This window comes from Festucalex cinctus, chromosome 6 (assembly GCF_051991245.1).
Source record: "Festucalex cinctus isolate MCC-2025b chromosome 6, RoL_Fcin_1.0, whole genome shotgun sequence".
NCBI lineage: Eukaryota > Metazoa > Chordata > Actinopteri > Syngnathiformes > Syngnathidae > Festucalex > Festucalex cinctus.
Genome location: NC_135416.1, coordinates 15366981 through 15393820, shown reverse-complemented (window position 1 = coordinate 15393820; position 26840 = coordinate 15366981). Strand labels below are relative to the sequence as shown.

The following is a 26840-nucleotide window of genomic DNA, read 5'->3' as shown; positions in this document are numbered from 1 at the left end:
TCAAAATGCACCTTCTTGAATTGAATCGTACCCTTTGTATCAAGACACATATCAAATTGTCTTTGAATGGAGAGGTGCACAAACCTAATACCTTATAGGAATGTCTTCTAGCCATTATTATTATTATAATTATTATTTATTCATTTTTTATTGAAGAAAAAAAATACTTGCATGCAAATACCCTCACGATGGTACCTTCTAAGTGGTTCTAACCTGTCTCTCCGTTTGGTCAAATACGTATACAAACATGAACAAGCTGCTTGATGAAAATGGCGCCACGCCCAACAGACAGATCTTGCTTTGCCTCAAAACAAAGTGATGCTATGACAGAACAACCGAAAGATAAAAGGAATAAGGTGACTTTTCTTATTTTTATTTGAGTAAAACATGAATAAAATATAACATTTACATTTCACAAGTAAAATAAGTAAAATAATAATAATAATAAAATAATAAAATAACACCTTTACTACCAGTAGTCCCAAAATGGAGAAATATGCTTTGAACAAACACCAGTGACGTCCTGATTACCTCTAAATGTTGAGGTTGTGTCACTTTTTAGTCTGAGCCAAGTATACAAGCACCTTAGATAGAAAGCTTAAAGGAACACAATTCAAAATTCATATTCCTTCATTCTATTAGGTTGTGTATGAACATGAAAAATGCAAACATCAATGGCATTTGATTCTCTGAAAAAGGGTTTAAACCGATGAAGTATCAAAAATGACACAAAATACATGTAAAAGCAGCCACAAAGGCTCATCTATTAAATTAACTGCCAAAGATGAAAAAAGACATTTTCAGTTTTCATTTTTAAAGCTTTTTTTTTTAAATTATTTGTTAACAATTTTTTCCCCCAATTTTTTTTCTAGCTATTTTGTTAGTGTTTATTAACTAAAATAACCTTAGATGCAACACTTGCCTAACTAAATTAAGTGAACTGTAAATCCATTCATCTTTTTACTAAAGTCCCACAAGGGTTACGAGATTTTTTAGATTTATGAGTTTTTATGGAACATGTGAAAGGTTCATTGAGTGTTTTATTTTTATTGTTGTTGTGAATGAGTTTTTTTTTTTTTTCGGGGGTGAATGACCAATAACCCAAGTTACATACGTGGTAAATATATATATTTTTAAAGTAATTAAAAAAAATATATATATTGGTCACTGGAGGCCAATCATTTAAAAAAATGTTGTTTTAATGGTTCCTGGTCATACTGATCTTTCGTCTCTTCAACACCCAAAGATCACAGTCATGTTTTTATCAGGGTTTTTTATTTTTTTATTTTTTTTACCAACATCAGAAAATAACTTCCTGTCATTCAGTGTTCTAAAAACAACAAAAAAACAAACAAAAAAACCCCAAAAACAAAAAACACGACTGACAAATACCTTGACATGTGCGACAGTGAAAGTTGTTGATGATGAACACGGTTCTTCTCGTAAAGTGAGGTCAACAACATTTATTGCTGCAGCTCAACCCTTTTATTGACTACCCAAAGATTCAACACTGACATTTTTGCGATAATTCTTGTATATAAAAGGAAGGTCGTAGGACTGGCCTCGAACCTGAGTCCTTATAGTCCTTATAGTTCATTAACTAAAATAACTTTAGATGCAACACTTGCTTAACTAAATTAAGTGGACTGTAAATTAAGTGTAACTGTATCTTTTTACTTGAAGCGCTGTAGTCCTACAAGGGTCACAAGATTTGTTTTGATTTACAAATTTTTATGGAACATGTGAAAGGTTTTTTGGTGAGTGTGAGTATTTTATTTTTAGTTGGGGGGGGGGGGGGTATACAGGTATGCTCAATAACACGCGCTACATCTGTGATTAATACAGGACTGTCTCAGAAAATTTGAATATTGTGATAAAGTCCTTTATTTTCTGTAATGCAATTAAATAAGCAAAAATGCCATACATTCCTGGATTCATTACAAATCAACTGAAATATTGCAAGCCTTTTATTGTTTTAATATTGCTGATTATGGCTTTTTTTTTTTACTTGGTCTGAGGAAATATTCTAATATTTTGAGATAGGATATTTGAGTTTTCTTAAGCTGTAAACCATAATCAGAAGTATTAAAATAATGAAAAGGCTTGCAATATTTCTGCTGATTTGTAATGAATCCAGAATGTATGGCAGTTTTGCTTATTTAATTGCATTACAGAAAATAATGGACTTTATCACAATATTCTAACTTTCTGAGACAGTCCTTTAAAGTAATAAAAAAAAAATATTGGCCTCTCGAGGTCAGTCATTTAAAAAAAATGTTTTGTTTCCTGGTGATACCGATCTTTCACCGTGATACTGATCTTGGACCGAAACCCTGGCAAAGATCGCAGTTATGATTAATCAACATTTCACAGTTGTGTGAAAATACGGGCATTCAGTGTTCAAAAGAGAGAGAGAGAGAGAGAGAGAGAGAGAGAGAGAGAGAGAGAGAGAGAGAGAGAGAGAGAGAGAGAGAGAGAGAGAGAGAAAAAGAATCACTGCTTACAAATATGTTGACGTGTTCAACAGTTGATGATGATGATGAACACAGATCTTCTTGTAAGGTGAGGTCAACAACATTTATTGCCGCAGCTCAACTCTTTTTTTTTTTTTTTTTAACTGCCCAAAGATTCAATATTGACATTTTGCTGTAATTATATAAAATTTACTTTGTTCATTTTCATTTTTTAAAGCATTTCAAAAATTTCGTTAACAATTTTTTTCATTTTTTTTTTTTCAATTTTAACTTTAGCTATTTTGTTAGTGTTCATTAAAATAACTTTAGACGTAACACTTGCTTAACTAAATTAAGTGAACTGTAAATTAAGTGTAACTGTATTTTTACTACTGAAGCACTATAGTCAAGGGTCAGGGAAACAAGCGTCACAAGATTTTTTGATTTACAAGTTTTTTATGGAACATGTGAAAAGGTTCTCTGCGATTGGCTGGCAACCAGTTCAGGGTGTACCCCGCCTACTGCCCATAGCCAGGTGAGATAGGCTCCAGCACCCCCCGCGACCCTTGTGAGGAAGAAGCAGATAAAAAAATGGATGGATGGATGGATGGATTAAAGGTTCTTTGGTGAGTGTGAGTATTTTATTTTTGAGTTTTTTGTTTTTGTTTTTTGTTTTTTTGATTGGGGGTATACAGGTATGCCCAATAGCACACATTATATCTGTGGTTAATATATATTTTTAAAGTAATTAAAAAATATTGGCCTCTCGAGGTCAGTCATTTAAAAAAATGTTTGGTTTCCTGGTGATACCGATCTTTCACCGTGATACTGATCTTGCACCGAAACCCTGGCAAAGATCACAGTTAACCTTTTTATCAACATAACAGGTACGTTTTTATAAACATTTACCAATCGTGTGAAAATACTTTCCTGGCATTCAGTGTTCTAAAAAAAACAAAAAAAATTAAAATAAATAATCACCACATGGAAATACTTGTTTGTCTCACAGTGAAAGTTGTTGTTGATGATGATGATGATGATGAACACGGATCTTCCCGTAAAGTGAAGTCAATAACATTTATTTCGGCATCTCAACTTTTTCTTTTTTTTATTATTATTCTATTTAACTTATTTTAATTGGTTATTCTTTCATTCATAAACAAAAGATCAACAACAAAACTAATCAATCCAAAACAACAACAAAAAGCCTCAACAATTACAAAAAGAGCATGCCCTAGAAACAGAATTCACCCTGATGTATTCCGGCTGGCGCTAATGTGTGTCCCTGGACACTCTTGTCATTTCTTCTATTCTTTCTGCCAATAGGCTGTTCAACACTGGCACCCCCCCCCCCCCCCCCCCCAACCCCACCACCACACACACTCTTTTTAACTATTTTTAATATTTCATATTATGTAATTTTGTGTGCATTGCAATTGGTTTCAAATCAACAAGACTAGGGTAATATTTACATAGCTAAAAACATTGATGTTTGTCATATAACAATTAACAGTAGAATCAGGTACAACAAGAAAACGGTCTCAAGGGAAGCCAGCTCTTGGGTACAGTATCATTCACATCTCTGTTGTAATTGCCCCCTCTCTCCTCTCTCTCTCTCCCTGTTGCTACCAAGTAATTTCAAAATTGATTATCCATTCATTAAGAGAATTGGATAAAATGTTTTGTTTAAAAGTGTATTGCAAAACCATTTCCCCATTTACTATTTGTGAACTAATTGTTTATTTGGTATTGTTTAGTGAAATTAACAACTAAACAATTATTCCATATCACACTAAAACCGAAACTTAAGAACTATTGGCGGTAGATCATCATTTCAGTACCTGGACAGTGTGTGTGGATTTGAGCAGCAAGACCACAGCCGCAGTCCAAAGACCCGTTTCCTCATCAAGGTCGTTTTACAATGTGAGACAGACGTGCAAGCTACTACACTAGACTTGCGTCAGCATTTAACATAGAAAAGACTAAGCCCTGCTTCAGAACTTCAAACGCAAACCATCATTGCCTGATTTGCCAGTAATACGAGTTGTATTTTAATCAGACGTTCAAACTAATATTTAACTCATTCACTGCCTTTGACGGAAAAAGACGTCAAATGATGCAATGCATTTTTGCTGGGCTGGCAGTGAATGTGTTAAGTGGGAGGATACTCAACGGATAAAATAAGGGGGGAACAAAAAAAAACAAAAAAAAAACAGGACCACAGTTTGGATTCACCGTTTACTGATATTGAAACAAGTGGGCAATAGACATGCGTGGTCAAACAACAGTTGACTAACATTTAGAACCACAACTGTCAGATTCTATAACATATGTTTTATATTCTGTATATATATTGCCTTCTGTATATGTACATATGTGAACATAAAGTACATACACACACTGAGTTGTCAACATGTTGGACTTGTAATGAACTGGACAATTCTTGACAGGGGAGGGAGATGCATAGATTGAACACAATATGCCACAAGCAGGCACTACACGGACACTTCAAAAAACATGGAATTTTTTTGTTTTAATTTGGTCCTTAAACAAAAACATTCTGAGGAATTTTTACGTATGGATAACCACAATCTGATGTGATAATACAAAAAGATGTCAAAAGCCATCAATCAAATCTTACAAGAGTTTGAGGGAGTTACAGCATGCTATGATGGGATCGGTGTCATCTGCTGGCTTTTGTGGCCCCAAACAAGGACTTGCAACTGATTGGTTGGAAAATACATCATTGAAAAAATATATTCAGTGACAAAACAGTGATTAGATGTTCCAACTAGGTCTGCCATGAGAATACTTTGTGTGGTTTGAGATCCTTCCACTACGGAAAACAAGCTGTGTGTGTGGTAAACAGTTATGGACAGAAGGGGAATATGCCACCGTTTTTTTTTTTTTGTCCCCCCCAAATACAGATGTGGGTTGCATTTGCACTGATGATGACAGTGACTGATTGGAGCGCAGCCTAGCGCACGAGCGGGGACTGCTTCAGGGAGATGAGGACGGAGCGCATGCGGGACACGTCTTTGGCCTGCTTGCTGGACTTTGGGTTGAAGTCGCACAGGCGGGCCACTCGCTCCCATTCCGTGCCGGGGTTGTTCTCGTCCATGTCGGAAATCATGGCCTCCTCGGCCGCCCTGCGCCCGACATGGGAGGGAGGGGAAATGGGAAGAGAAACTTGTCAAAAGGTGGAAGTGGCGATGTACAGATGACAATAAAATATGAAATATTACAGCTCAGATATTCCTCTGCTGAAAACCGCGTAGCCCAAGTCGGGAATGGGAATGTGGCGATTAACATTTATCTTCTGTTGATTGTAATGCTAGCAGATCTTTGCTCATTTGGGGTCAAATAACACTGAGAAACAGTTTGGGGAATAAAGTTACATTTTATGCCTATTAATACTGCAATTTTGGAATTAGCACTCCTATTTTAGTCATTTTTCTCTGCTTTTTTTATTTATTTATTTTTTTAAATCCCCAGCGTACCCTCCAGATAAGCAAAATTCCACTGATTAGCCATAGTAAGTAGTGTTAATTTTGTCTGACATTTTAATATTTAGTCTCACTTTTAGTCCAATTTCAGTCACGCTTGTTAGTTTTTATTATAGTTAGTCAACCTCATCCCATTTTTATTTAATTCATTTTTAGTCGACTATAAATCTAGCACTTTAGTCTTTATTTTAGTCCAAGAAAACGTAACTGTATTCGTCTAGTTTTAGTCAACAAAAACTGTCGTTTTAATCTACCTTTAGTCAGGACAACCATTTTTACCCCTGTATGTTTTTTTTGTTTTGTTTTTTTGTCAGCAGATTATATTGAACCTTTTCAGATCTAAAACTATTTCACATAAAATTCTCCTAATCTTTTTCATGAAAAACAACTTGACACACAATTACAGTGGCTACTATGGCTCCATGCTAGTAAGTAAGTAAGTAAGTAAGTAGCTAGTAAGTTAGCTAACATCAGTTGCATTAACATTATTTTGGAACGTTATAACTAAAGTTATAACTATAATTTACTTTTATTATTATTATTATTATTATTATTAATTATTATTATTATTAACACTTCACTTTAAACCTTCACCATGAATCCACCTCCTGTCTGTCCCATGTGTTTGTGTTGTATGTGATGTGTTTGTGTTGTATGTCCCATGACAGACGAGCAAAGACAAGATTTTACATCATGTAACTTTCATCTCGTTTTTGTTCATGAACTAAAATGTCCATAGATTTCAGTCCAGTTTTTATTAAGTGAAGGACATTTTCGTCTCGTCTTCATTAGTTTACGGAAATGCATACCGATTTATCCATCCATCCATTCTCTTGATCGTTTATTCCTCCCAAGGGTCGCGGATGGTGCTGGCACCCTGGACTGGTTGCCAGCCAATCGCAGGGCAGCATGCTGATTTAGTCCCAGTTATTGTTTATTAATGAGGGTTTTAGTCTAGTGAGAAATGTGTGTTGACGAAATTATTTGTATTTCGTTTTTGTTGGCAAAATTAACACTAGTAGTAAGAAGAGCTGATTATACGATTGGACTCCTTGGCATCCATTCTATTTACTGGAAAATACTTGTGTCATTTGTTTTGATATGTTTTCGCATGTATATTAAATCCAATTGCAGTCAGTAAGAGCCAATTACTCATGTCACTATACTGTGTCAACTGGTTCAGCAGAGGCTACCTGAGAGCAGCACACACACACACGGAAGACATAACTGAACTTTAATAACCCCAATACTCTCTTACCACTACAGCTCAATTACCTGTATTTGTAACTGGGTTCAACAAAAAGGTTTGGATTGAAAACTGAAGTAAAAAACAACAAGGAAAAAGTGGCACTTATAGGTATGGAAAGCTATTGTTGTGTAAGCTATTCTGTGGCTACATGCTTCTAATTTTTTTTATTTAAGTCATCGCAGGAGCTAATTCCTGAGGTGACATTTAACAATTGTTGCTGGCCCAAGTCCATAAAGAGTTGAAGCACTACTGGGCCTTTCCCATGCATGGAGCTGGTCAGTAGGCGTTTTGAATAGGTGGTTTCATTTTACAGGACTGGATATGTATCATAATTGTAACATTAACTCAGCAGGAGTTTTGAATAGGTGGTCTCAATTACAGGACGGGATATGTATCATAATTGTAACATTAACTCAGTAGGCGTTTTGAATAGGTGGCCTCATTTACCCGGACTGGATATGTATCATAATTGTAACATTAACTCAAGGTCTTCTCTACAAAAGCATGGAACTGCCAATTTGGAGTAAACATTTTTTAACTGGCTACTTGAAAATACATTAGAACATATTTGCTACTATGTTTGAATGTACTTTGGGTTAATGGTTTAAAAAAAATATATAATGTTTTTAGCATTTGGCCCACATTATACCAATAGGTTCGAAAATTAAGTAGACTATTTGTAATTTTTATGATTTCATTATATCTCCAGTGCGTGATTTCCATTCGGCAATTTTCCCATGATGCCAAGGGGTAGGTGCATGCGTATGTCAATACCCTGAGGTATGGTAGATTTCTCATAATGCCTTGCACATGCGCATATGTCTTGGCATTATGGGGGGGGGGGGGGATGCTAAGTTTTTAGCATTTAGCTTGTAGGTTCAAACACACTTTTAATATGTTTCAATGTATTTACAAGTACGTTTAAAAATATTCGAAAGTACGTTCAAACTGTCCGTCAAAAATGGTCACTCCGCATTGGCAGCGCCAAGCTTCTGTACTTCTCAAACTAAAACATATACATTTAAAAAGAGTCAACACCATGTGAAAACGGTTGTTGTGTTTTTGAATATGTGCCACTATGTCATGGATATAAACCTTAAGCCTAACCCACGTACAAATACTCTATTTATACTACAACAAAGCAAAATGGGGATGAGGAGCAAATCAAACTTCACCGTCACAACAAAACACAATGCACATCACAAACGAGGAACACATACAATTGTTCAATTAAACTGGCTTTAGGGACTAATAGACAAAGTTTCATCAAATCCCACCCCAAAATCAAGATGGACATTTTGGTGTTTTGTTACTTAACTGTTCTAGGCGGTAGCAAGGATGGTTAATGTGTGTGCTTTAAAGGTGCATAGGAAAAGAAAGGAGGGAGAAATAGTTTCACAGGTCAGAATTTAGACGAGAAAAAGGGAGGGGGAAAATGAAAGACAACCAAAAATGAGCTCAAGGCAAAATGTTTTAAGCAGACATGCAAAAACGCAAGTTTTATTTTCTTCCCAGCCATTCTAAAGTTGCAGCCTTCACTTCACTTTGCTTACTTATTGGAAAGTTCATGTTTGTCATTTGTTTGGGAGCTGATTTAAAAGGCTGCTAAAATAAACGTTAATACTAGTGCAAATTAGGTGGATGGATACGCGACCTAATTTTTTTTTTTTTCCTTTGTACACAGGACATATAAGTGTACTTACCTGGCACACTGCATTGAGGTGTGCGTAATAACTTTGGCAGACTTAAAAATACTAAATATACTGTCCTCAAAAAAAAAAAAAACATTTTCAATAATACTGCAATGGTAAATTAATGTGCTGGATTGATTAAAAAAAAAAAAAAGTTAAGGATGCACACCACAATGCATGCTAAAGAGCACTAACATCATCAGTCAGTCAAAGCAGAGGCTGCACTGGTTAAACTGGCTGGCTGGCAAGCATGTCTTGTTTGAAGCAGCTGTGTGTACATCTTGGGAAAATCTTTTTGCCCCAAGCAATCCTGCTATTGTCGGGACATGTAATTATTGCATTGCCACACATGGTGGACTGCCAAGTTGTAAAGATGTTTGACTCTTAACTGGAAACAAATTGTAAAATTATCGTTTAGACTTACATTTTCATCTATCAATAGCTAATAATGTATGGAAGCCCAAAAGTGTCAAAATTCAATAAGTAAGGTCATTTTGAAATAACTATCCTGTCGATAAATGACATTTAATATGGCCATTAAATTTTAAAATGAGGTGTTGGTATTATTATGAAAAGTGTTATACCATTCTTTAATATGTAACAAATATTTTATTTTGATTAAATATTTCATAATGATTATTTTAACGTCATACTTTTTTTTTTTATAATGACATTTAATTTATTTTTCAAGGTTTTATAAGATAAGAAAACTTTTTTTTTTTTTTTAATTAATTAATTAATTAATTTATTTATTTTACAAAGTCAGATTTAATTTCATAATGTCCTTTTCCACAATGGTCTTCTTTTACATAATGGCGTTTTACAGCCGAATGACTTGGTCTGTCAATCAAATGACATGAGGCGGAGCCAGTTACATGATTGGCTGAGTCCCTTATACAGACATGAGCAGCAGCACTTGCAGTATCGATTCACGCGTGGAGAGTTTAGCGCCTGATGAGGAGTCGCGGCGGTCATAGGCTTGCTAAAGATGGATGCGGGAGATAAGTCACTTTCAGAAGTACTCCAAGAAGTAGCAAATCGTTTAGAATCGGTTCATAACGTAAAGGCCTTGTTAAACTTCTGCGTCAGGCTACGGGGTAGGCGTCACGGCGATCTAGGCTCAAACAGGTGGTCCCACTCACTGACTTTGATTGACAGACCAAGTCATTCGGCTGTAAAACACCATTATGTAAAAGAAGACCATTGTGGAAAAGGACATTATGAAATAAAACCTGACTTTGTAAAAAAAAATAAAAAAATTGTCTTATCTTATAAAACCTTGAAAAATAAATTAAATGCCATTATTTTTAAAAAGTATGACGTTAAAATAATCATGAAATATATCAAAATAAAATATTTTTTACATATTAAAGAAAAGTATGAACACTTTTCATAATAATAGTAATGCCTCATTTTACAATTTAATGGCCATATTACATAATTGTTATTTATCAAAAGGATAGTTATTTCAAAAAGGCCTTTCAGTTGTGTAGGAGTATGCATTTGTTATGTAGTGGCTCACCAAATTTGGAAAAAAAAAAAAAAAAGACATGCAAAGGAAGAAGCTAAAAAAAATAATATAATAAAAAATAGTGATTATACTAAAATAATACACAACTGCTTCAAAACATCCTACACTTGACTATATAGTAAATTTGTTTTGATGCCAATTACATTCTTAAGTTTAAAAAAACAAAAAACAAAAAACCCAACATGAGGTGCCTTCAGGGCATTTTTTTGAATGAGTGCGAACTTGCACACAATTACGGGGGGAAAAAAAAATCTGCATCGAGTAACATCAATGTGAGTTGAACTTGTGACATGCAGTAGCATTCATCTCACGTGACATGCCGATATAATCAATCACAACGCACAATCTTGACGACAAGCATGACATTTCTCAGCTATCATGGATGGGATACAGACTGATGGAAAACTACAATGCCTAACGAATGAGATCAATATGATGCCACATGGTTGGATTGTGGGTGAAAATGGAAGAAAAAAAAAAAAGAAGCACAAAATGATAAGAGCGGAGGTTAGTTGGTGCAACATACACATAACCAATGAGTTCAGAGAAGGGCTGCTTGTAGAAGTCTTCATCGAGCACCCTGGACAAACATCCGACCACGCGATAGAGCGGCAAGAGGGCAGAAGAGAAGAGAAGAGAGACAGCAGGGAAATGGAAACAAGTGTTATAGTACAAGACAAACAAGATCCGGCATAATGGTAAAGAGAAAGTCATGTTGATTCAGGCATGTCGCACCGCACGCAACTTGATTGACAATAAAGCCACATAAAGGGCTGAACCATTTTGAAAAATGAAATTGCGAAATCCCCCTCAAAATAATTTGATTGACAATGATTTCTGCTTCTATTTATAGATGTGCAAAGAATCGTCATGGTCTACTCCATTCTGACTCGCTAATGCTAATTACTGAATTACTCGCGGCACTTATATCACGCAAAAGAACGGCTATTCATACAAAACGCTTCAGGACAGAGAAGCATGTTAACATTACACATCGGCATATGCTCTTCCCACGCTGCAAAAAAACAAAAAAACAAAAAACTTTTACTGGCGTAACTTGATCTCTCCAATGTGGCTACAACTTAGTTTATCAGAATATGTGGTTCCACACTGCCCCCAATGTGGCCAAGTCATGTACAACACGCCCAATAAAGGCACACACAAACAAGGGTGCCGCAAGACAGTAAATTTAAATAAAATCAATTTTCAATAGATTCTGAATCGTACTAAATGAGAATCGAATTTAAATTATTGAGAAATCTAAAGTGTTGAAAATGAATTACTCTCTTTGATGCAATATTAATGGAATGGTTGGACAAACATTACATTTTTGGGGTGTCCTGAAAAGTGACTATTTAAGAGTTTCAGCCCAACGCCAGCAAACAACTTTTAAGATTTGCAAAAGATTGATTTTTTATTGTATTTTTTTTAAGTCTTAGTCAGTAGACATCTTCGTTTTAAATTCCATCAATAACTTCAGGGACCTCCCATGGTTATTTAAAAAAAAAAAAAAAAAAAAAAAAAAAAAAAAAAAAAAAAAAGAAGTTAAATATCTTCCATAAAGAATTGTTGGTATTACCCTTTCGTTGGACAAGAGAGCTTAAAGGTTGTATCCAGACACCCTTCCAAAGCATTTGCACAATTTGAACAATCATATCCTCCAAGTACTTCCATGTCATCTCACTTGAAGAGGACAAGAAATATTTCCTAGGCAAAAATGAGAATTTAAAGGGGCTGCTGTCCTTCATTTTTCTTTTTCTATGAGGTAATTGGAATTTGGCAGATGGTGACTGGATGTTGTTAAGTGTGCTGCCGCCATCTGGCGGTGGCAGTCTCAAGTACACTCACAAATTTTGCTCATCTTGCTAGAAGGAAGAGGAAAAAAAAAAAGGTCTAGTGATGGTTCGCGTCTCTACAAAATGCTGTGAGTCAATATATTTGTATCTTAAGGCACCACTGCAATTATCCTTGAAAAAACCCCAACCCAAAATGGCATACAGCTAACGAAGGTACAATTAACGCATCCTACACTTACTAAGGCGAAAATTCAGTTTTCATTATAATCTGGGGTTTTATTGTTAACACAGAAGTTATATTGTGATTACCCAAAAAAAAGTTCCCCCAAGATGGAAGCAACCTTTGAAGCCAGTACCTGTTATTGGCTTTGGTTTTCTCCAGTTGCTCATTTTGCCTGGCATGCCACTCCTCAAGTTCCACCTTGGCCTTGGTCTTCCACTCAGACTCTTGCTTGCGAGAGTTATCATCTGACCAGTGAGATAAGCACACAGAAACCAGATTTAGTAAGGAGATTTTAACCAGATATTTGCCCAATCTAAAGAAATGTCTTCACCACTGTGTTTGCAAATCCTACAGGAAATTAAAAAAAAAAAGAAAAAAGATGGAGTTCAACCACAGCAAGACAGACTTTGGCAACCAGATAATCAAGCCGTCGGCGCCATCGTGTGGTGTGACAGTGACAATGCCTTCAACATAACAGGTTGAGAGGAGTGAGAGTCAGGAGTTCAACTTCACATCCCTGTCTCAGTACTGCAGAACGATAATATCCTTACAGTCAGGCAACATCTTGCCTATGTTACGTCTCTGACATGACTTCAAAAATGGAATACTAGCAGGTGTTTATTCCACGTCATGTTTCCGTCTTTCAACAGAATAGTGACACAGGAAAAAGCAGACTAGTGTGAAAGGAGCCAACAACATTGTGTACAGTTGGCACAAATTAATCTGGTTAGTAAGGGTGTCACGATTTCGATTTTTTATCGAAATCGATCGAAATTACGTCACGATTTCGAGCATCGAAATAGAAGAGAGGACACACGATATAGTTTGTTCAGGCTGTATTTGTTCCATGACTTTGGATACAATATATTTTTTGTTGTTGTTGCACATTGCACATTATTTTAAGAGGAACGCACAGCACACTGTTGTAACCAAAAACAGTCAATAGATGGCAGGCACCCACTGTGACTTTTTGTTTTTGTTTTTTTATTTTTTATTTTACACTTCAGTAAGAACAAGACGGTTAACTTTATATTGTAAATAAATTCTTTGAATTTGATCATTCCTGCCTAATGTCAATTATCATATATTACATAAATTTACACAAAAATAATATGGAAATTGCATCACCTATATGTAGCCGATCTTTTGAAATAAGATTTACTGTACAATGAATAGAACCAATGATCATAGACTAGCCTTAGCCTACAGAAGCATATGCCTCTGTGTTATAAAGTGGGGGAGCGGGAAAAAAAAAAAAAAAAAAAAATCGAAAAAAAAATCGAATCGTGACCCCAAAATCGAAATTTAAATCGAATCGTGGAGTTGGCGAATCGTGACACCCCTACTGGTTAGTGACTGTTTGTTTGTTTGTTTGTTGTTTTTAACATGCAATTCAACCTTTGGCCAAACTGACAGGCCACAACTTCTTTTCCATTCCAATAGTTTAACACATAAATCATCATTTGTATTCTCAATTATTTTTTTCTTTGGTTATTTCATATTCATTGCTCTCTGGGTACTTGTTTAATTTTGAGTCCTAACGTCAGTAGCAGAGTAGCTTGATATTTTGAATGGGAGATGGGGGTGGGATTAAATAAGTTTCTTCTTCTTCTTCTCACTCCCTTTCAGGCAGAATTGGACTTTAATTTCCTATTTTTTTCCCCCACTCTCTTTTTGTTATTGCCGAAACCAAAAATAAAAATACAAAATATACATACATACAAAAAGATAACAGAGTCAGATTAAAAGTAATAATGTGCATTTTAAAGTCTGGTTTCAATCGAGTGAATAAAATAATTTGGTTTGATTTCGTTTAAAAAATTGACAAATTGGCACCGAAGCCTAATTTCTTTACAATAATATGATCTATGAACCCCCACTAATCTAAACACGGCATCCTGATTAACTTAATAATGAAGCATTCTGATTGATTGTGTATGTGGAATATAAATTAAGCAACAAAATCAACCTGTTTTTATTCATCTCAGGGGGTGGCCATTTTGCCACTTGCTATCAACTAAAAATGACATCACAATTGCTCAGGTGAGCAACTATTATGATGTCATGTCAACAGCAAATAGCAAAATGGCTGCCAATTGTGATAGATAAAAAATGGTGGCTTTTGTTGCATAATTCATATTCTACAAGCACAATATTAACTAGAATACTGTGTTTAGACTACTGGAGGCACACATAACATGTGAAGAATTTTTTGGGGTTGACTTCCACTTTAAACATCTGCAGTGGAATTCACACCACTAGATATAATCTTCTTCTTCTGGGCTTACCAAGCATCTCCAATCTCTCTCTTTGCTCCTCCCTCCATTTGCGAAGGCTTTCGGGTTCTGCCTGCAGGCGGTCAGCGTTGGAAATTGCTGCATAGGCGTCAGATGGGCCGTTGCTTTCCTAAGAAACATGATATACATCGTAGTGACAACGGATACGTTTTACAATTCTAAATATCATCTCAGAGTTGTAGGCTTATTTCTTGCATTTTTTAGTCCCTGGTACCAGTGCACTTTACAAATTTATGCTGTTGTCTCTTAACAAATTCAATGCCATTTCTTGTTCTTCTCTTACAGGCCAAAGGAAGTCCTGACAGTGCAAAAGGCAGAGATGTTGCAATGACAGCACAGGAAAAGGAAATTGGGAAGGTTCGAGCAGCCATATTCTTTCAACAAAGCTTCTGACACATACAGTAGTGAATGTTTTACTTCGAGAGCAAACAACTACAACAAAAGGCTTTAAGAGAAATTTTGTTCTATGAATAACAACATCCAAAACCAGGTCAGACTAACGAACCACACGTTCCCGTATAGTATAGCAGTATAGTTCACCTGAATGCGGTGCCATTTCATTTTTGGAACATTGGCAGGAATAATTGTTTGTTCATTAGTCCCTGTTCCTGCCTTTTGTGCAATAAAAGTGAATTGGGAAAACCCGAGCAAACATGGAAGAAAGCTTTAAAAAAAACTAACAAAACAAAAAAAGCGAATTAAATTGAAATTTGTACACTTTTCGGACTAAACATAAATACCGGATGCAAAAATGGAGGAATGAGTCTTACAATATTACTGCACCTTAATTTTGTGTGACATTGTAGAGTGACACTAAAAGATATTGATTGTATTCAATTTATAGTTGTGTTAATACGTACCTTCTCTGTTCAATTGATCAGCAGATGGTGTCACTATCAACTCTGGTATGATTTATGCAGCAAGTCTGAGTGCATGCATCTCGGTTTGGATAAAACCATGAGATAGAGAAAATTTTAATAAATTTTCTGAACAATTTTGCTGGTTGGCATGTGGATTTTCATATATACTTTAGCAGTTGGACTTTTTTTTTTTTTTTTTAGCAATTAATTTTAGTGATTAAAAAATGTCTGACATTAAAAAGTTTGCTGTTCTGGAGTTGCAAAGAAATAATCAAAAATTAAGACAAAGATGTACAAATTACCCCATGGAACTCTCCATTGACAGCACCATCTACAAAGACAGCAAGAAATGTACCGTTAGAAACCAGATCTAATCTTTAAAATCTAGATCACATCTGCAGAAATATAACCAGTATAGTACAAAGTTCACCAATCCAAAATAAAAAAAAAATGGAAGACCTTAGGCCACGACAATGAAATGTAAGGCACATTCTCTAATACGATCACTAGGGCTCAAGGGTCAACGACAATACTGTATATCATAAAATGTAGGCATTATGTATGAAACATTTATCATGCATGCAGACTAGCTACAAATGAATAAAAATTGACCAAAGAACATTTAGCAATGTTTTCTGGGCAGATTTAAAGATTAGGAGACATCTTTTAGGGATAATTCTGGAAAATGCTCACATTCAAGGCTTTACTATTCATTAAAAGTTCTGCCAAAAATCACCAAAATTAATGTGCACATCTCTACCTATGCCCACACGAACGTCTGAAAATATGGAAACAATTGCAATCTTATTTTGAATTTTATGGACATTATAACGTATTCTCTCATTACAACTTAATGTCGCTCAATGAAAGCATTTAATGTCCATAAAATCCAAAATGTTGAGGCGCTGGTTTTGATATTTTCAAAGGTTGAAGTGGAAATGATGAGATATGCGTGTGGATTTTGGTGACGAATTGACATCAATTTTTTTAAGTGACGTTAACCCTTCATCTCAGCGTTTTATTTTTACTTCGTTTCGCTTAAGATTACACAAAGCCATTAAAACAGTTAGTCATGTTTAATGTTTCTACCTTTATCAGTGTTTAATGTTAAGTGTTGTTTCTTTTTTTTTATACAGTCAGGTTAGCTTAGCACAGTTAGCTGTGACTGAGATGGACAGAATAATACACGACACAAGTTCGGATCTATGTTAATGTCTCACTGCAAGACTACATTTGATCGACTTTTATAAAGGATGTGTGAGCAAACTGTGCTCAGCTGACTGCTGCAGTCACCTACCATTGGAATCTGCCAGCGACGAAGGGACTTCTCCACTGTCCAGGATGCTGAAGCCTTCGTCGTTTTCAATCCCCGCGATTTCGCTCTCCTGTTGGGCCAAAAACGCCGCAGCGGGGTCCTCGTCTGAGCCGACGCCGTTCCCAGCAGCCGGTGAGTTAAGCATGTCAAAATCATCCATATTGGCGTCTTATGTGTCGTAAGTGTGCAAATTATTCAGCAGGTGTAGAAATTGACCAAAGAGCGATTAGCTGAAAGGAAAGGACACGCAAGGAAAAAAAAAAAAAGCTTATAGGCAAACGGAAATGAACTAGCAGCAAATGGAAAGCCACGAATAGTGATTGATTGAACCATGAACCAATCGGAGAAGCACTGCCTTCACCGGTGTCCAATCAAATACGAATGCCCACCCAGATGCAGGGCTCGTGACCCGTACATGCCGTCACAACTTTAATGAGGGGGCGGAGGAAACCCATTAGGTCGCTTGCACATCGTAATGCATCATGGGAGTTTTTCCTTCGGGCGCCATATTGGGTGTCCGCCGGTTCACAAGGTACACTCGCGAGTTACACGGTAGAGCTTATCAACCTGATGTAATTTTCGCAGTATTTTCACGATTTACCGGAAGATCAAAAACAACGATTCAGGCAGAAGGTGTCTCTGTGTGGCGGGATTGATCCTAATTACGTCCTGACCAAGGGTGATTTTTTTTGACGGGGAAAGCTTGCTGGCCAAATGTGACTTCTCTGGACATCTTTCACTACCTCGTGTTGACAACATGCTCCATAACACGCCAACAAATCCCTGGAGGCTTACAATTATTTTGTAAGCGGGTGGATACAGAGTGTAAACTTTAACATCGCATCAGAAGAAACTGTTGTTGTTGCACGTAAGTAAACCACATGGTGTTGGTAATTCTGCACACAAAAATGTTGATTTGTTCTCAGGCTTCCTGTTATCATTGTGTTTACATGCACAGCTAGGTTTACCTGATGTGGTTTTTCTAACAATTTTATAACAGACAAATATGGCAGAGCGTATAAGAATAAAAAGTAACTATGCACAGCCTCCCCGTGGCTTAATTAAATTTAATGCTACCCTTTCACTAGTTACATGTTACTTAATCAACTTATTCTAAATGGTTAAGGTTAACCACTCTCAGAGGACGTATTTTTAGTTTCAGTTTCCAGTACAATAAAACGTGTTCATGGTAACTACTGAGCATACTGACAGCTTTTCTTATGATCTCACGGTTAAGGAGGCTGTCACAACACCCAATTTCTGTCTGGTGCCAGATGGCAACAATTCCCATCACTTGTCACGACAACACCAATAGTATTACCAGGTATGTATGGCTTTACTTTTTGTAGTTTCTTATTTAATTCTATGTTTCATATTTTCATTACAATGTTTGTAATATTTTCAGATTCAGGCACAGATGAGTTTAACTGGACGGACTTCTGCGACTTTGTGGTGTGGACAAAGTGTGATTGAGCGAGTCCACCCAGATCGCTCGTTTTGGCCAGTTGGAAAAGCCAGAGTGTTTTTTTTCCCAAAATCCCCTCCTTACCTGAACTGCTCGGGAGAGCATTTACTAGATCAGCAGTGGACTTCCAGTGTTCCTGCTCAGCCGCTGTCACCTACCACTTGCTCATGTACTTCAAAGATGCGGAATAAAGTAGTTTTTTGTGCTGCAGCAGATTGTAAAATCAAATGATATCACTTGAAGTGTGCCAATCTAGACTGCCAAAAGGACAGTGGTTTTGTGACAAGTGTGAAACAAGGATTATTGGGAAAACTGTAACACAGTACTGGTACTTGTCTTACATTAAACAAATTTAAAAGAGCAACTTTTTCCTCTGTACATAGCATAATGAAAGTCATTGCGTACCCCATCAACATTACATCATACCGTCATCTTAGGATGGTAGGCACCTGTGCTAAAATAAACTACATTAATTAACAGTTCAATTTTTAACCCTGAAATTACTACATCTAATCATTATTCACTTCATTTTTTTGTGCTTTTAGAAATAATAGAGATTTATGCCATTACTTTAAGAGGGACCATATTGCACATTGAGTCAAATCCTGTCATTTGTATTATGTATAGCTTTGTAAACAAACCCAACAATAGAATTTGTATAAACGCTGCCTTTATTAGCGCCAAACAAACAGTCGCATGTTGTCCTCCTCCAATGCTTTGATGCTCGCCTTCGTTTCCATCATGTCATTGGCAATCAAGTCGGTGTGGCATGAGATCCCTAAAGAAAAAAAATAAAGAAAAAATCACAAACAAATACGGTACCAGTAATAGGTTTAATATAGTAAAGTAGTATAGTTTTTTTGTCAGTGTAATAGAAATGTACACATTTTGTTGCATTTTTTAATGTATGAACATTGCTACAGGCAAATACTTATTTCTATAAACACTTCCAAATGTCTCTAAAATATAAGGTGCGTGTACACACACAAACAAACACATACATTCACTCATGCATACAATATATCATGTAATGAATTCTGAGTGGCATACCAGAGTCAATGATGTCAGCAGTACTTGAGGGTACAGGTTACTGGAGCCATCTGGCTGCATAACTGCAACAATCTCTGCCACTTCGAGTCGTCTTTTCTTTGCTTGTCTCTCCTGTGCACGTTCATATCTTGGCACCGACTGGGCTGAGACATAGATGATGTAACTTGGGACCCAACTTTAATGTTGGAGCCCAGTCGGGATGATTGGACAGAAAAACGGGCGCAGGGCGACCTGTTAAAATAAACAAATAAAATATGGAAAGACTGGTTATTTTACCGCAGTAGGGTGGCCGTGAATAAGTTATTTAGCATGATGTGTAGGCTACCGGGGTTCTGTTTCCTTGCATCACCCCCGGGGGTCTGTTTTCTTGCATCAGCCCCTTCTGTCTCTTTTTTTTTCCAAGTTTACATTTTGCCACCAAAAAACATGTTATCGGCATTAAAAGCCCAAGACTAATCAATCCAATTTCAGCAGTAAACACTTTGCACTGGCACTACTTGGGTGAAAATGTTCGATGTTAGCTTTCGGCTAACGTCCGCTAGCCAGCTTGTACTATCGAACTTGCTTGCTCATGAATCCAAAACATAAGCAACTTGCCCATATATGGGCGGTCGAAACGTTATTAATCCTCATGCATTAAATAAAGGTAAACAAGCTTACCGCTCACAAAGTGATCGCTGCACACACGAGCCCAAAGTAACGACTTCCCTCCGGAGTCCGCACTCCTCTGTCTCCAGGCCCTGGTTCCTAATTATTTTCGGAATTCGGGAAAAAGACCGACCATTTTCCCCCTTGGCTTTGTTCGAACAGCCAACGATGCAGCAACAATGTACCATTTTAAACGCAGAAAACAAACGTGATAGATACGTGTTAGACCGAATCGCTACGTAAATGGAGGCCACCCAGCATGGCGACTACGAGAAATCCGAGGCGGAAGTGACGACATGTGCAAGCGACCTATACTGTCAGCAAGCCCTAAGTTAACATAACTATCAGTGTCACTATTACCGAGCCACCCTGCCCAAACACACCCAATCTGTAATAAATTTGGGATACTGTATAATATTTAAGTAATGTTTTGTAGCTCATTAGATTTGAGGTGTTCTTTTAGTGCTACATTTACATTTTACGGCATAGAAACGCCCCAGCTGAGTGAAGGAACCAGTGTACATGGCAGGTCAAATAAATCAAGAAAAAGAAAAGAATCGCCGGCTAAACAATTGGTCTCACCCAGGAATAACGTCAATGTGGTTAATTATTTAACTGCCCTGACAGTGTCATTTCTCAGGTGGATAGCATCTGATCTGACTCAAGGTGCAGAGTTTCCATTTCAACTGTCTGATTATCCGGTTTCAGAATGTGCTTCCAAGGAGAAAACAAACGCTTCAGAAATATGTTTCTTTATTTAAATAATAGTGTATATATGTGAGATTATGTAGAATAGGCCAATGGCTAATGACAATGTGGATTCAACACAGTTCTGCTGAAGTATCCTTGAGCAAGACTTTGCCCGGCAAATTTTCTTCCTGGTCTATGACACTCGTTGTCAAGGCAATATTGTTAAATTGCTACCTTGAAGGTAGAAGGTAGGTGCTTTAAATGCAACCCATTCATTGTGTATTCATTTGGACCATCATAAACCAAAAAAAAAAAAAGACAGTACATTATAAAGATGGCACACATGTACCGCTGCAATCATCCTCCATCATAGCAAAAATGTCAACTTTCACTCACAACAGGGTTCTACCTATAATTTAATAGTTAGAATTTAATTATCACCAAAGTCTTTGAGACCACCAACCAAAATATTATTTAATATTATTATTTATTTAAGAGAAGGAACTATGGCATTATATAGCAATCATCTCAGTAGGAGATACACATTTATAGACATGATAGTGCCTAGCAAAATTAATTAGTTTACATAAGTAAATAAATGGTGTATATAAATGTTGTATTTTTTTTTAAATAACAAAACTTTCTTAAAAAAAAAAGAAAAAAAAAAAGACAAGATTTGATCTGAATCCACATTGGATTCACTTGACAAAGTAAGTTTCCATGGTAACATGGCCAACCTTTGGTTCGGAATGAATAAATTGTCAACAGTTCAATTTTCATGAACACATAAAAAGAAAAAGAATGTTTTCAATGTAATAAACTAAATGTGGATATATTAAAATATCCTGGGAAGAACTAAGATGATGTCTTCTTGATGACAGAAGTCCTTAATGAATCAAGAGACAATTGTAGATCCTTTAATAAGTCCTTCTCGTAGCATAGTCTAAAACCATGCTCGCAGCTCCAAGTAAAGCGGGTTCTTCCAAGTCTGATGTAACCACCTTGGTGTTCTGAGCCGGCAAAAGGGCGCGACTAGCAATGAGGCGCTTCACCGGGTCTTCGTAGATCGAGGCTAACACACCAGACAGGATCACAAGTGAGGGGTTGAGCGTATGCAGGATGTTGATAATGCCCACGCCGAGTGCTGTGGAGGCTACAAAGAGAAATAGATGTAAACGTTATTACACGTTTCATATGATGTCACGAGACTAAAAAACTGACGGCTATACAAAACAGGACAACGTTCCATTCTTTTGTAATGTGTTGTTTGTGTTAGTGTGCCCATTTAGATTCTCACCCTTGTTGAGAATAGCTACAGCTTTGGCGTTCCCCAGTCTTGCTGCACTGATGAGGTGAGCAGCAGTGATGGGCTCAGACAGCTTCATAGCTAACCCCTCCCCTTTCAGCAGTTCATCTGAAAAAACGGTATTTCACACATTTTAATCTTGTTGAATTTATTTATTGTATGCAGGTGATTTCATACCAAATTTCACCCAGATCTGACCTGCATTGCGCTTTTTGAAAGCAATTCAAATTTAGCGAGAACAATGTACTTGAAATGTTTGCATCGCTGTCAAAATTGTGCTGTTTTTAGAAATTTTACATCAATTAATTATTAACTCATTCCCAGCCAAACCCCCTCCGCTGTTTTAATGGATTTTGACTGATTTTGCAACACCCACAGAATATTGTGTTCTATTGCTATAATCACATGAAACCTACCAAAAGAAAGATTTGAATCTCTTCTTTCATCAGGAAAAAAAGGTATATATTTCTATCGGTTTCATCATTATTCACAAAACTGTTTAAAACAGTGGGGGAAAAGAGGTTTTTGCAAACTGGTTGATCTCGTATACTCTGCTGCCACCTGCTAGCCGTTTTTGTAATAACTACCACTGCTTCAAGCATTCACCTCCAGTTCAGAGGCTGCATTGCCGCCTTCTGTATGCTTTAGCATAAAAAAAAGAAAAAAAGAAATGTATAAATGCGTCTTTGGGACCATGGTAATATTTAAAATAGAATGTATTTATACTTTTTCGGAACAAATGAGTTAAGATCCCAGGTTGCAGCTGTTCACTCACTGTAACAGATGAAAAATGCATGTCTCATCAAAGGTCTGCATTTTCACTTTTCTTGCCATATTGCATTAGTAAATGGTGAACATTTAACTCAGTTACTCCCAAAACCGTATAAATACGTTCCATCTTAAATATTACCAGAGTTCCAAAGACGTGTTTATACGTTTTTTATGTTTTGCAGGGGTAGGTTGTCCCGCCTGTTTTCCATGTCTCCCTCCAACACAGCTGACACGTTATCATCATTATCATCATCAGCAAGCTCTGTAGAAGCCTGATAACGATCCAGTTCAACAAATCAGCTGTATTGGTGGAGGGGAAACATGGAAGACAGGCAGGACAGGGGCTCTTGAGGACCAGGGTTCCCTACCCCTGTGCTAGAGCATACTCAAGGCTTTGATGCAACCTTTGAACTGAAGAGAATGCTTGAAGCATTGGTCGTTATTACGAAAACGGCCAGCAGGTGGCAGCAGAGTATAAGAGATCAACCAGGGCCATGTTGCAAAAAGTTCTTTTCCCCACTGTTTTAAGCAGACTTGTGAATAATAATGAAACTTAGCTATATTCTAGTGCTAATTACTTCAAAACGGAAACAGATATAAATATATTTTTTGTCCTAATGAAAGAAGAGACTCTAATCTTTCTTTTGGTAGGTTACATGTTTTTATAGCAACAGAAAACAATAGTCTGTGGGCCTTGCAAAATCAGTCAAAATCCAGGGGAAAAAAAAGAGACTGGAAGCGAGGGGGGTGAATGAGTTCGTAAACCTCACTGCATTCAAAAATGAGCCCAAATCAAACTGTCACTCACCATCATTCATTTTTTTGGCCTCTCTCTGCAGGGCCAGGCCAGAAGCGTAAGCCTCGATGCATCCTCGGCTTCCACACGAACACTCGGGGCCGTCTAACGACACCATGATGTGACCCAGTTCGGCACCGCAGAACGTGCTGCCATGGATCAGCTCGTTGTGCTGGATAATCCCTCCTCCAATACCTTTCACAGTCCAAGGTAGCACACGAGTAGGATAAAACTACAAATTACTTTATCAACACAATACACAGAAGATTTTCTCTCTCTCTCGTGCTATTGAGAGAGAGAGAGAGAGAGAGAGAAAGAGAGAGAGAGAGAGAGATGGATAGATGGATAGATATTGGTTAAATAACAATTCTTAAATATTGTAAATGTTGGTTTCTCCACATGTTCAAAAGCAGTTCTGAGGCCAAACATATGAGTGAGTAAAAACTATAGCAGCTCACCTGTTCCCGTTATGACAGTGACAAAATTCTCCACTCCCTTTCCATGACCAAACTTCCTTTCGGCTAAGGCTGCACAGTTTCCATCATTGTCCACCCAGACTGGTAGATGAAATGCATCTGAGATGGGTGTTCTCAAATCGACGGATGTCCACTCCTGGATTAGCTTTGTCGAGTCCAGTACCACGCCCTCTTGTGGGTTCACACGCCCGCCTGTGGACACTCCTAGAATGGAAATGTTTGAGAGAATCAAGACCTGTTTATCTAACTGTATCACAAGGTTGTTGTTTTTCCCCCCACCCCAATGTAGTGCTGTGTGTTATAGTTTCGTACCAACACCCAGTATCCTGCAGTTGAGAGACACTGCATCTTGCATGGCATTTTCACACATTTTCAAAATGAGCTGCATCCTGGGCTCAAAGGTCTTTGGATTTGGTTGAGTATATTTCTTCACTACAACACCCTTGATTAGGCAAGAGGCAGTAAGAAAGAGAGGGGTGGTCGAAGGGAACAAGCAAAATAATGTTTCAATCTAATAATTCACTTTCAATAGAATCAATGAAAACTAATACATATCTATATACTGTACTTTATTGCTCAACTTACCTTGGAGCAGACAATAGCTACTCTGAGGTTGGTACCGCCAAGGTCCACAGCCAAAGCACTTTGTTTCTCCAGGATGTGATCAATGTCCTGGGATATGGAGTCTTTCACCAAGGGGAAGCAGAAAGTCTTCTGAAGCGGCTTATTTAGGTCAATAGATTGTAAGAACTTGAGAATGCGAGGGACAGCATTTCCATCACCGTAGATCTTAGAACTGCAAAGGAAGTAACATTGACAAGAGAACTGAGAGATTGCAGCCAAAGTGTAAACATTCGTCACCTGTGGAATGAATAGGAAGAGGGTGTGGCATTCCAAGTTTGGACGAATATGTGCAATATGAATTCACATGTATAATGGAATATGGTGTTACACAGGGTTCAATTCCGGGGCCTCTGCTGATTTCATTGCATCTGCTGCCCCTGGGTTTCATCTTAAGAAAAGAGTGGTCGTTTTTAGGTGCTGTATCAATATGAAGTTGAGTGACGGGAGTCAGCTTCCTAAATGCATGACTTGCAAGGCCAAGTGTAGCAATTCTATTCCAGCATAACCAATTATCTGGCAAAACTAAAGACTAAACACTTCCTTACGCTGCATGGAGAATACAAAAACACAATGCTTTCTGAATTCAAGGGGAAGCGAGCCAGACTCAGTGAAAAAGCTACTCTCCATGTTCATTTTGTTCACCAATAAATCAAAACGATTTTGTAATACACTTTAATGCAAAATTAAAACGAATCCAATTAAATAAAAATGTATTTTTACCAGGGGTATCGCTTTCCAAACTGCAGCTGCAGAGCATGGTAGATTTTATTATGTGAATCTGCATCCCACACATGCAGAACATTTTCACCTGCCAGAGAAGGGAATTAGAATTTTGAAGTCCATAAAAACATTTAAGAATCCAATAAAAATTGTAACAGCCAAATCTGCACAGTAGGGGGCACTAGAGACCCAAATCCACTTCAACACCTTCTCACCTGTCTCTCTGCCTGTTTGTCTTGTTCCCAGGTTGATGACCGGCGTGCCAAAGGCGCCGGCCTCTCGCACGCCACAGCTGCTGTTTCCAATCATGCAGCCAGCGTGACACACCAGCTGAATGAACTGCTCAAATGGAATGTGCTTCACAGCCCGGAAGTTGGGATGCTGCTCAATGCCCTTTTTTCTCATCACGCGCACCATTTCCTTACTTCCTGTATACAGGGTAAGTATAACAGGATGAAAAATTCAAGAATGTATCAAATATGGAAAGCTTAAGTGATTCTCAACCCCTGACACCTGATTGACAAATTTGTTTTATGAAAAGGGAAATACAATTACAGTGTCCCCTCGTTTATCGCGGGTTCATCTTTTATGGCCTCGCTGTTCCGCAATTTTTTTTACTGCGTGTTTTTCTTCTTCTTCTTCTTCTTCTTCTCTTGAACTCTACGGCCATCCACGGATTCCGGAGTTAGAAAATATATACTGCGCAAGTAAATAAAAAAAATCTCTTAAAAAAAAAATGATGATGAAAAAACATTGAATAAAAAAATAAATAAATAAATAAATAAAATAAAAATAAAAAATATATATATATATATATATATATATATATATATATATATAAATGATGAATGAAAAAGCATTCATAAAAAACTAAAAATCATACCAAAATGAAAAAAAAAAACAATAAATGGAAAAAATATATACTGTGCTGTATAAAAATAAAAAATAGTTTTAATGGACAAAATGAATGCAAATGAAAAAAAGAACAGAAGATGAATGAAAAAGAATTATAATAAAGCAAAAATCATACCAAAACGAAAAAACATAGTAAACGAAAAAATATGTAATTAATGGAATTATTATTTTTTTTTTTAAATTAACGTGGATTTCCATTGCGGGTGGAACGCAACACCCGCGATAAAACGAGGGAACACTGTACTCAGGAAACCATAGCGCATAATAACCGAAAATACTAACCAGCATCAATGTTAGGAAAGAGGATGAGGGTCCTTTTATTGAAGGAGACAAGTGCGTCCAACATGAGTCCATAGATCTTAATAGAATGCTGAATATCAGTGGTGACTGGGTGCTGCAAAGCCACAATGTAGTCATGATCCTGCACATTGTCGCCTGTAGAAAAAAAAAAATTCAAC

General features: G+C 37.0%; 2 protein-coding genes and 3 long non-coding RNA genes across 13 annotated transcripts in view; 2 read left to right on the top strand and 3 right to left on the bottom strand.

Moving 5' to 3' along the window:
• The window catches only part of LOC144020513 (uncharacterized), a 25261-nt gene extending 6066 nt beyond the window's left edge, over positions 1–19195 (top strand). Inside the window, exons 4-7 of the long non-coding RNA XR_013283904.1 lie at positions 15032–15103; positions 16859–17789; positions 18159–18245; positions 18327–19195. This is a non-coding gene — a long non-coding RNA (uncharacterized LOC144020513). The remainder of the gene's footprint in view (positions 1–15031; positions 15104–16858; positions 17790–18158; positions 18246–18326) is intronic.
• Positions 4678–17219, bottom strand: clta (clathrin, light chain A). Of its 3 annotated transcripts, XM_077524067.1 has the most exons (7): positions 16904–17219; positions 15909–15937; positions 14738–14855; positions 12583–12694; positions 10957–11010; positions 8527–8562; positions 4678–5602 (listed from the first exon to the last, which is right to left on the bottom strand). In XM_077524067.1, exons 1-7 carry the CDS (start codon positions 17079–17081, stop codon positions 5431–5433), a joined length of 699 nt encoding a protein of 232 aa, XP_077380193.1. In that variant the 5' UTR covers positions 17082–17219; the 3' UTR covers positions 4678–5430. The 3 variants fall into 3 exon arrangements, with proteins under 3 accessions (XP_077380193.1, XP_077380194.1, XP_077380195.1); XM_077524068.1 differs by lacking the exon at positions 8527–8562; XM_077524069.1 differs by lacking the exons at positions 8527–8562; positions 10957–11010 and having other exon boundaries at positions 16904–17218.
• On the bottom strand, positions 19040–20393 carry LOC144020511 (uncharacterized). Its single transcript, XR_013283899.1, has 3 exons — positions 20097–20393; positions 19437–19667; positions 19040–19164 (listed from the first exon to the last, which is right to left on the bottom strand). It is a non-coding gene; the product is annotated as an uncharacterized LOC144020511 (long non-coding RNA).
• The window catches only part of LOC144020512 (uncharacterized), a 9614-nt gene continuing 2858 nt past the window's right edge, over positions 20085–26840 (top strand). For 2 of the 4 annotated variants that reach the window (XR_013283903.1, XR_013283900.1), the window contains exons 1-3: positions 20091–22199; positions 23691–23857; positions 25714–25906. This is a non-coding gene — a long non-coding RNA (uncharacterized LOC144020512). Of the gene's footprint in view, positions 22200–23690; positions 23858–25713; positions 25907–26840 lie in introns of all 4 variants that reach the window. The other 2 variants (XR_013283901.1, XR_013283902.1) reach the window with 2 other exon arrangements.
• Positions 20821–26840, bottom strand: part of gne (glucosamine (UDP-N-acetyl)-2-epimerase/N-acetylmannosamine kinase) — a 20007-nt gene continuing 13987 nt past the window's right edge. For all 4 annotated transcript variants that reach the window (XM_077524062.1, XM_077524063.1, XM_077524061.1 and 1 more), the window contains 9 exons: positions 26665–26817; positions 25683–25895; positions 25468–25555; positions 24709–24919; positions 24436–24565; positions 24106–24327; positions 23660–23842; positions 22072–22188; positions 20821–21927 (listed from right to left, as the gene is read on the bottom strand). In XM_077524062.1, the coding sequence (XP_077380188.1) occupies positions 21692–21927; positions 22072–22188; positions 23660–23842; positions 24106–24327; positions 24436–24565; positions 24709–24919; positions 25468–25555; positions 25683–25895; positions 26665–26817 (1553 nt within the window). In that variant the 3' untranslated portion in view covers positions 20821–21691. The remainder of the gene's footprint in view (positions 21928–22071; positions 22189–23659; positions 23843–24105; positions 24328–24435; positions 24566–24708; positions 24920–25467; positions 25556–25682; positions 25896–26664; positions 26818–26840) is intronic.

Excerpts from the sequence above, each read along its gene's own strand:
- clta (XM_077524067.1), bottom strand. The coding sequence starts at position 17,081 with ATGGATGATTTTGACATGCTTAACTCACCGGCTGCTGGGAACGGCGTC. Across the intron at positions 15,938-16,903 it reads GTCGCTGGCAGATTCCAATG|ATGGTGCTGTCAATGGAGAG; the intron begins GTAGGTGACTGC and ends CTGTCTTTGTAG. Across the intron at positions 8,563-10,956 it reads TCTGAACTCATTGGTTATGT|CACACACATTAACCATCCTT; the intron begins GTATGTTGCACC and ends GCACCTTTAAAG.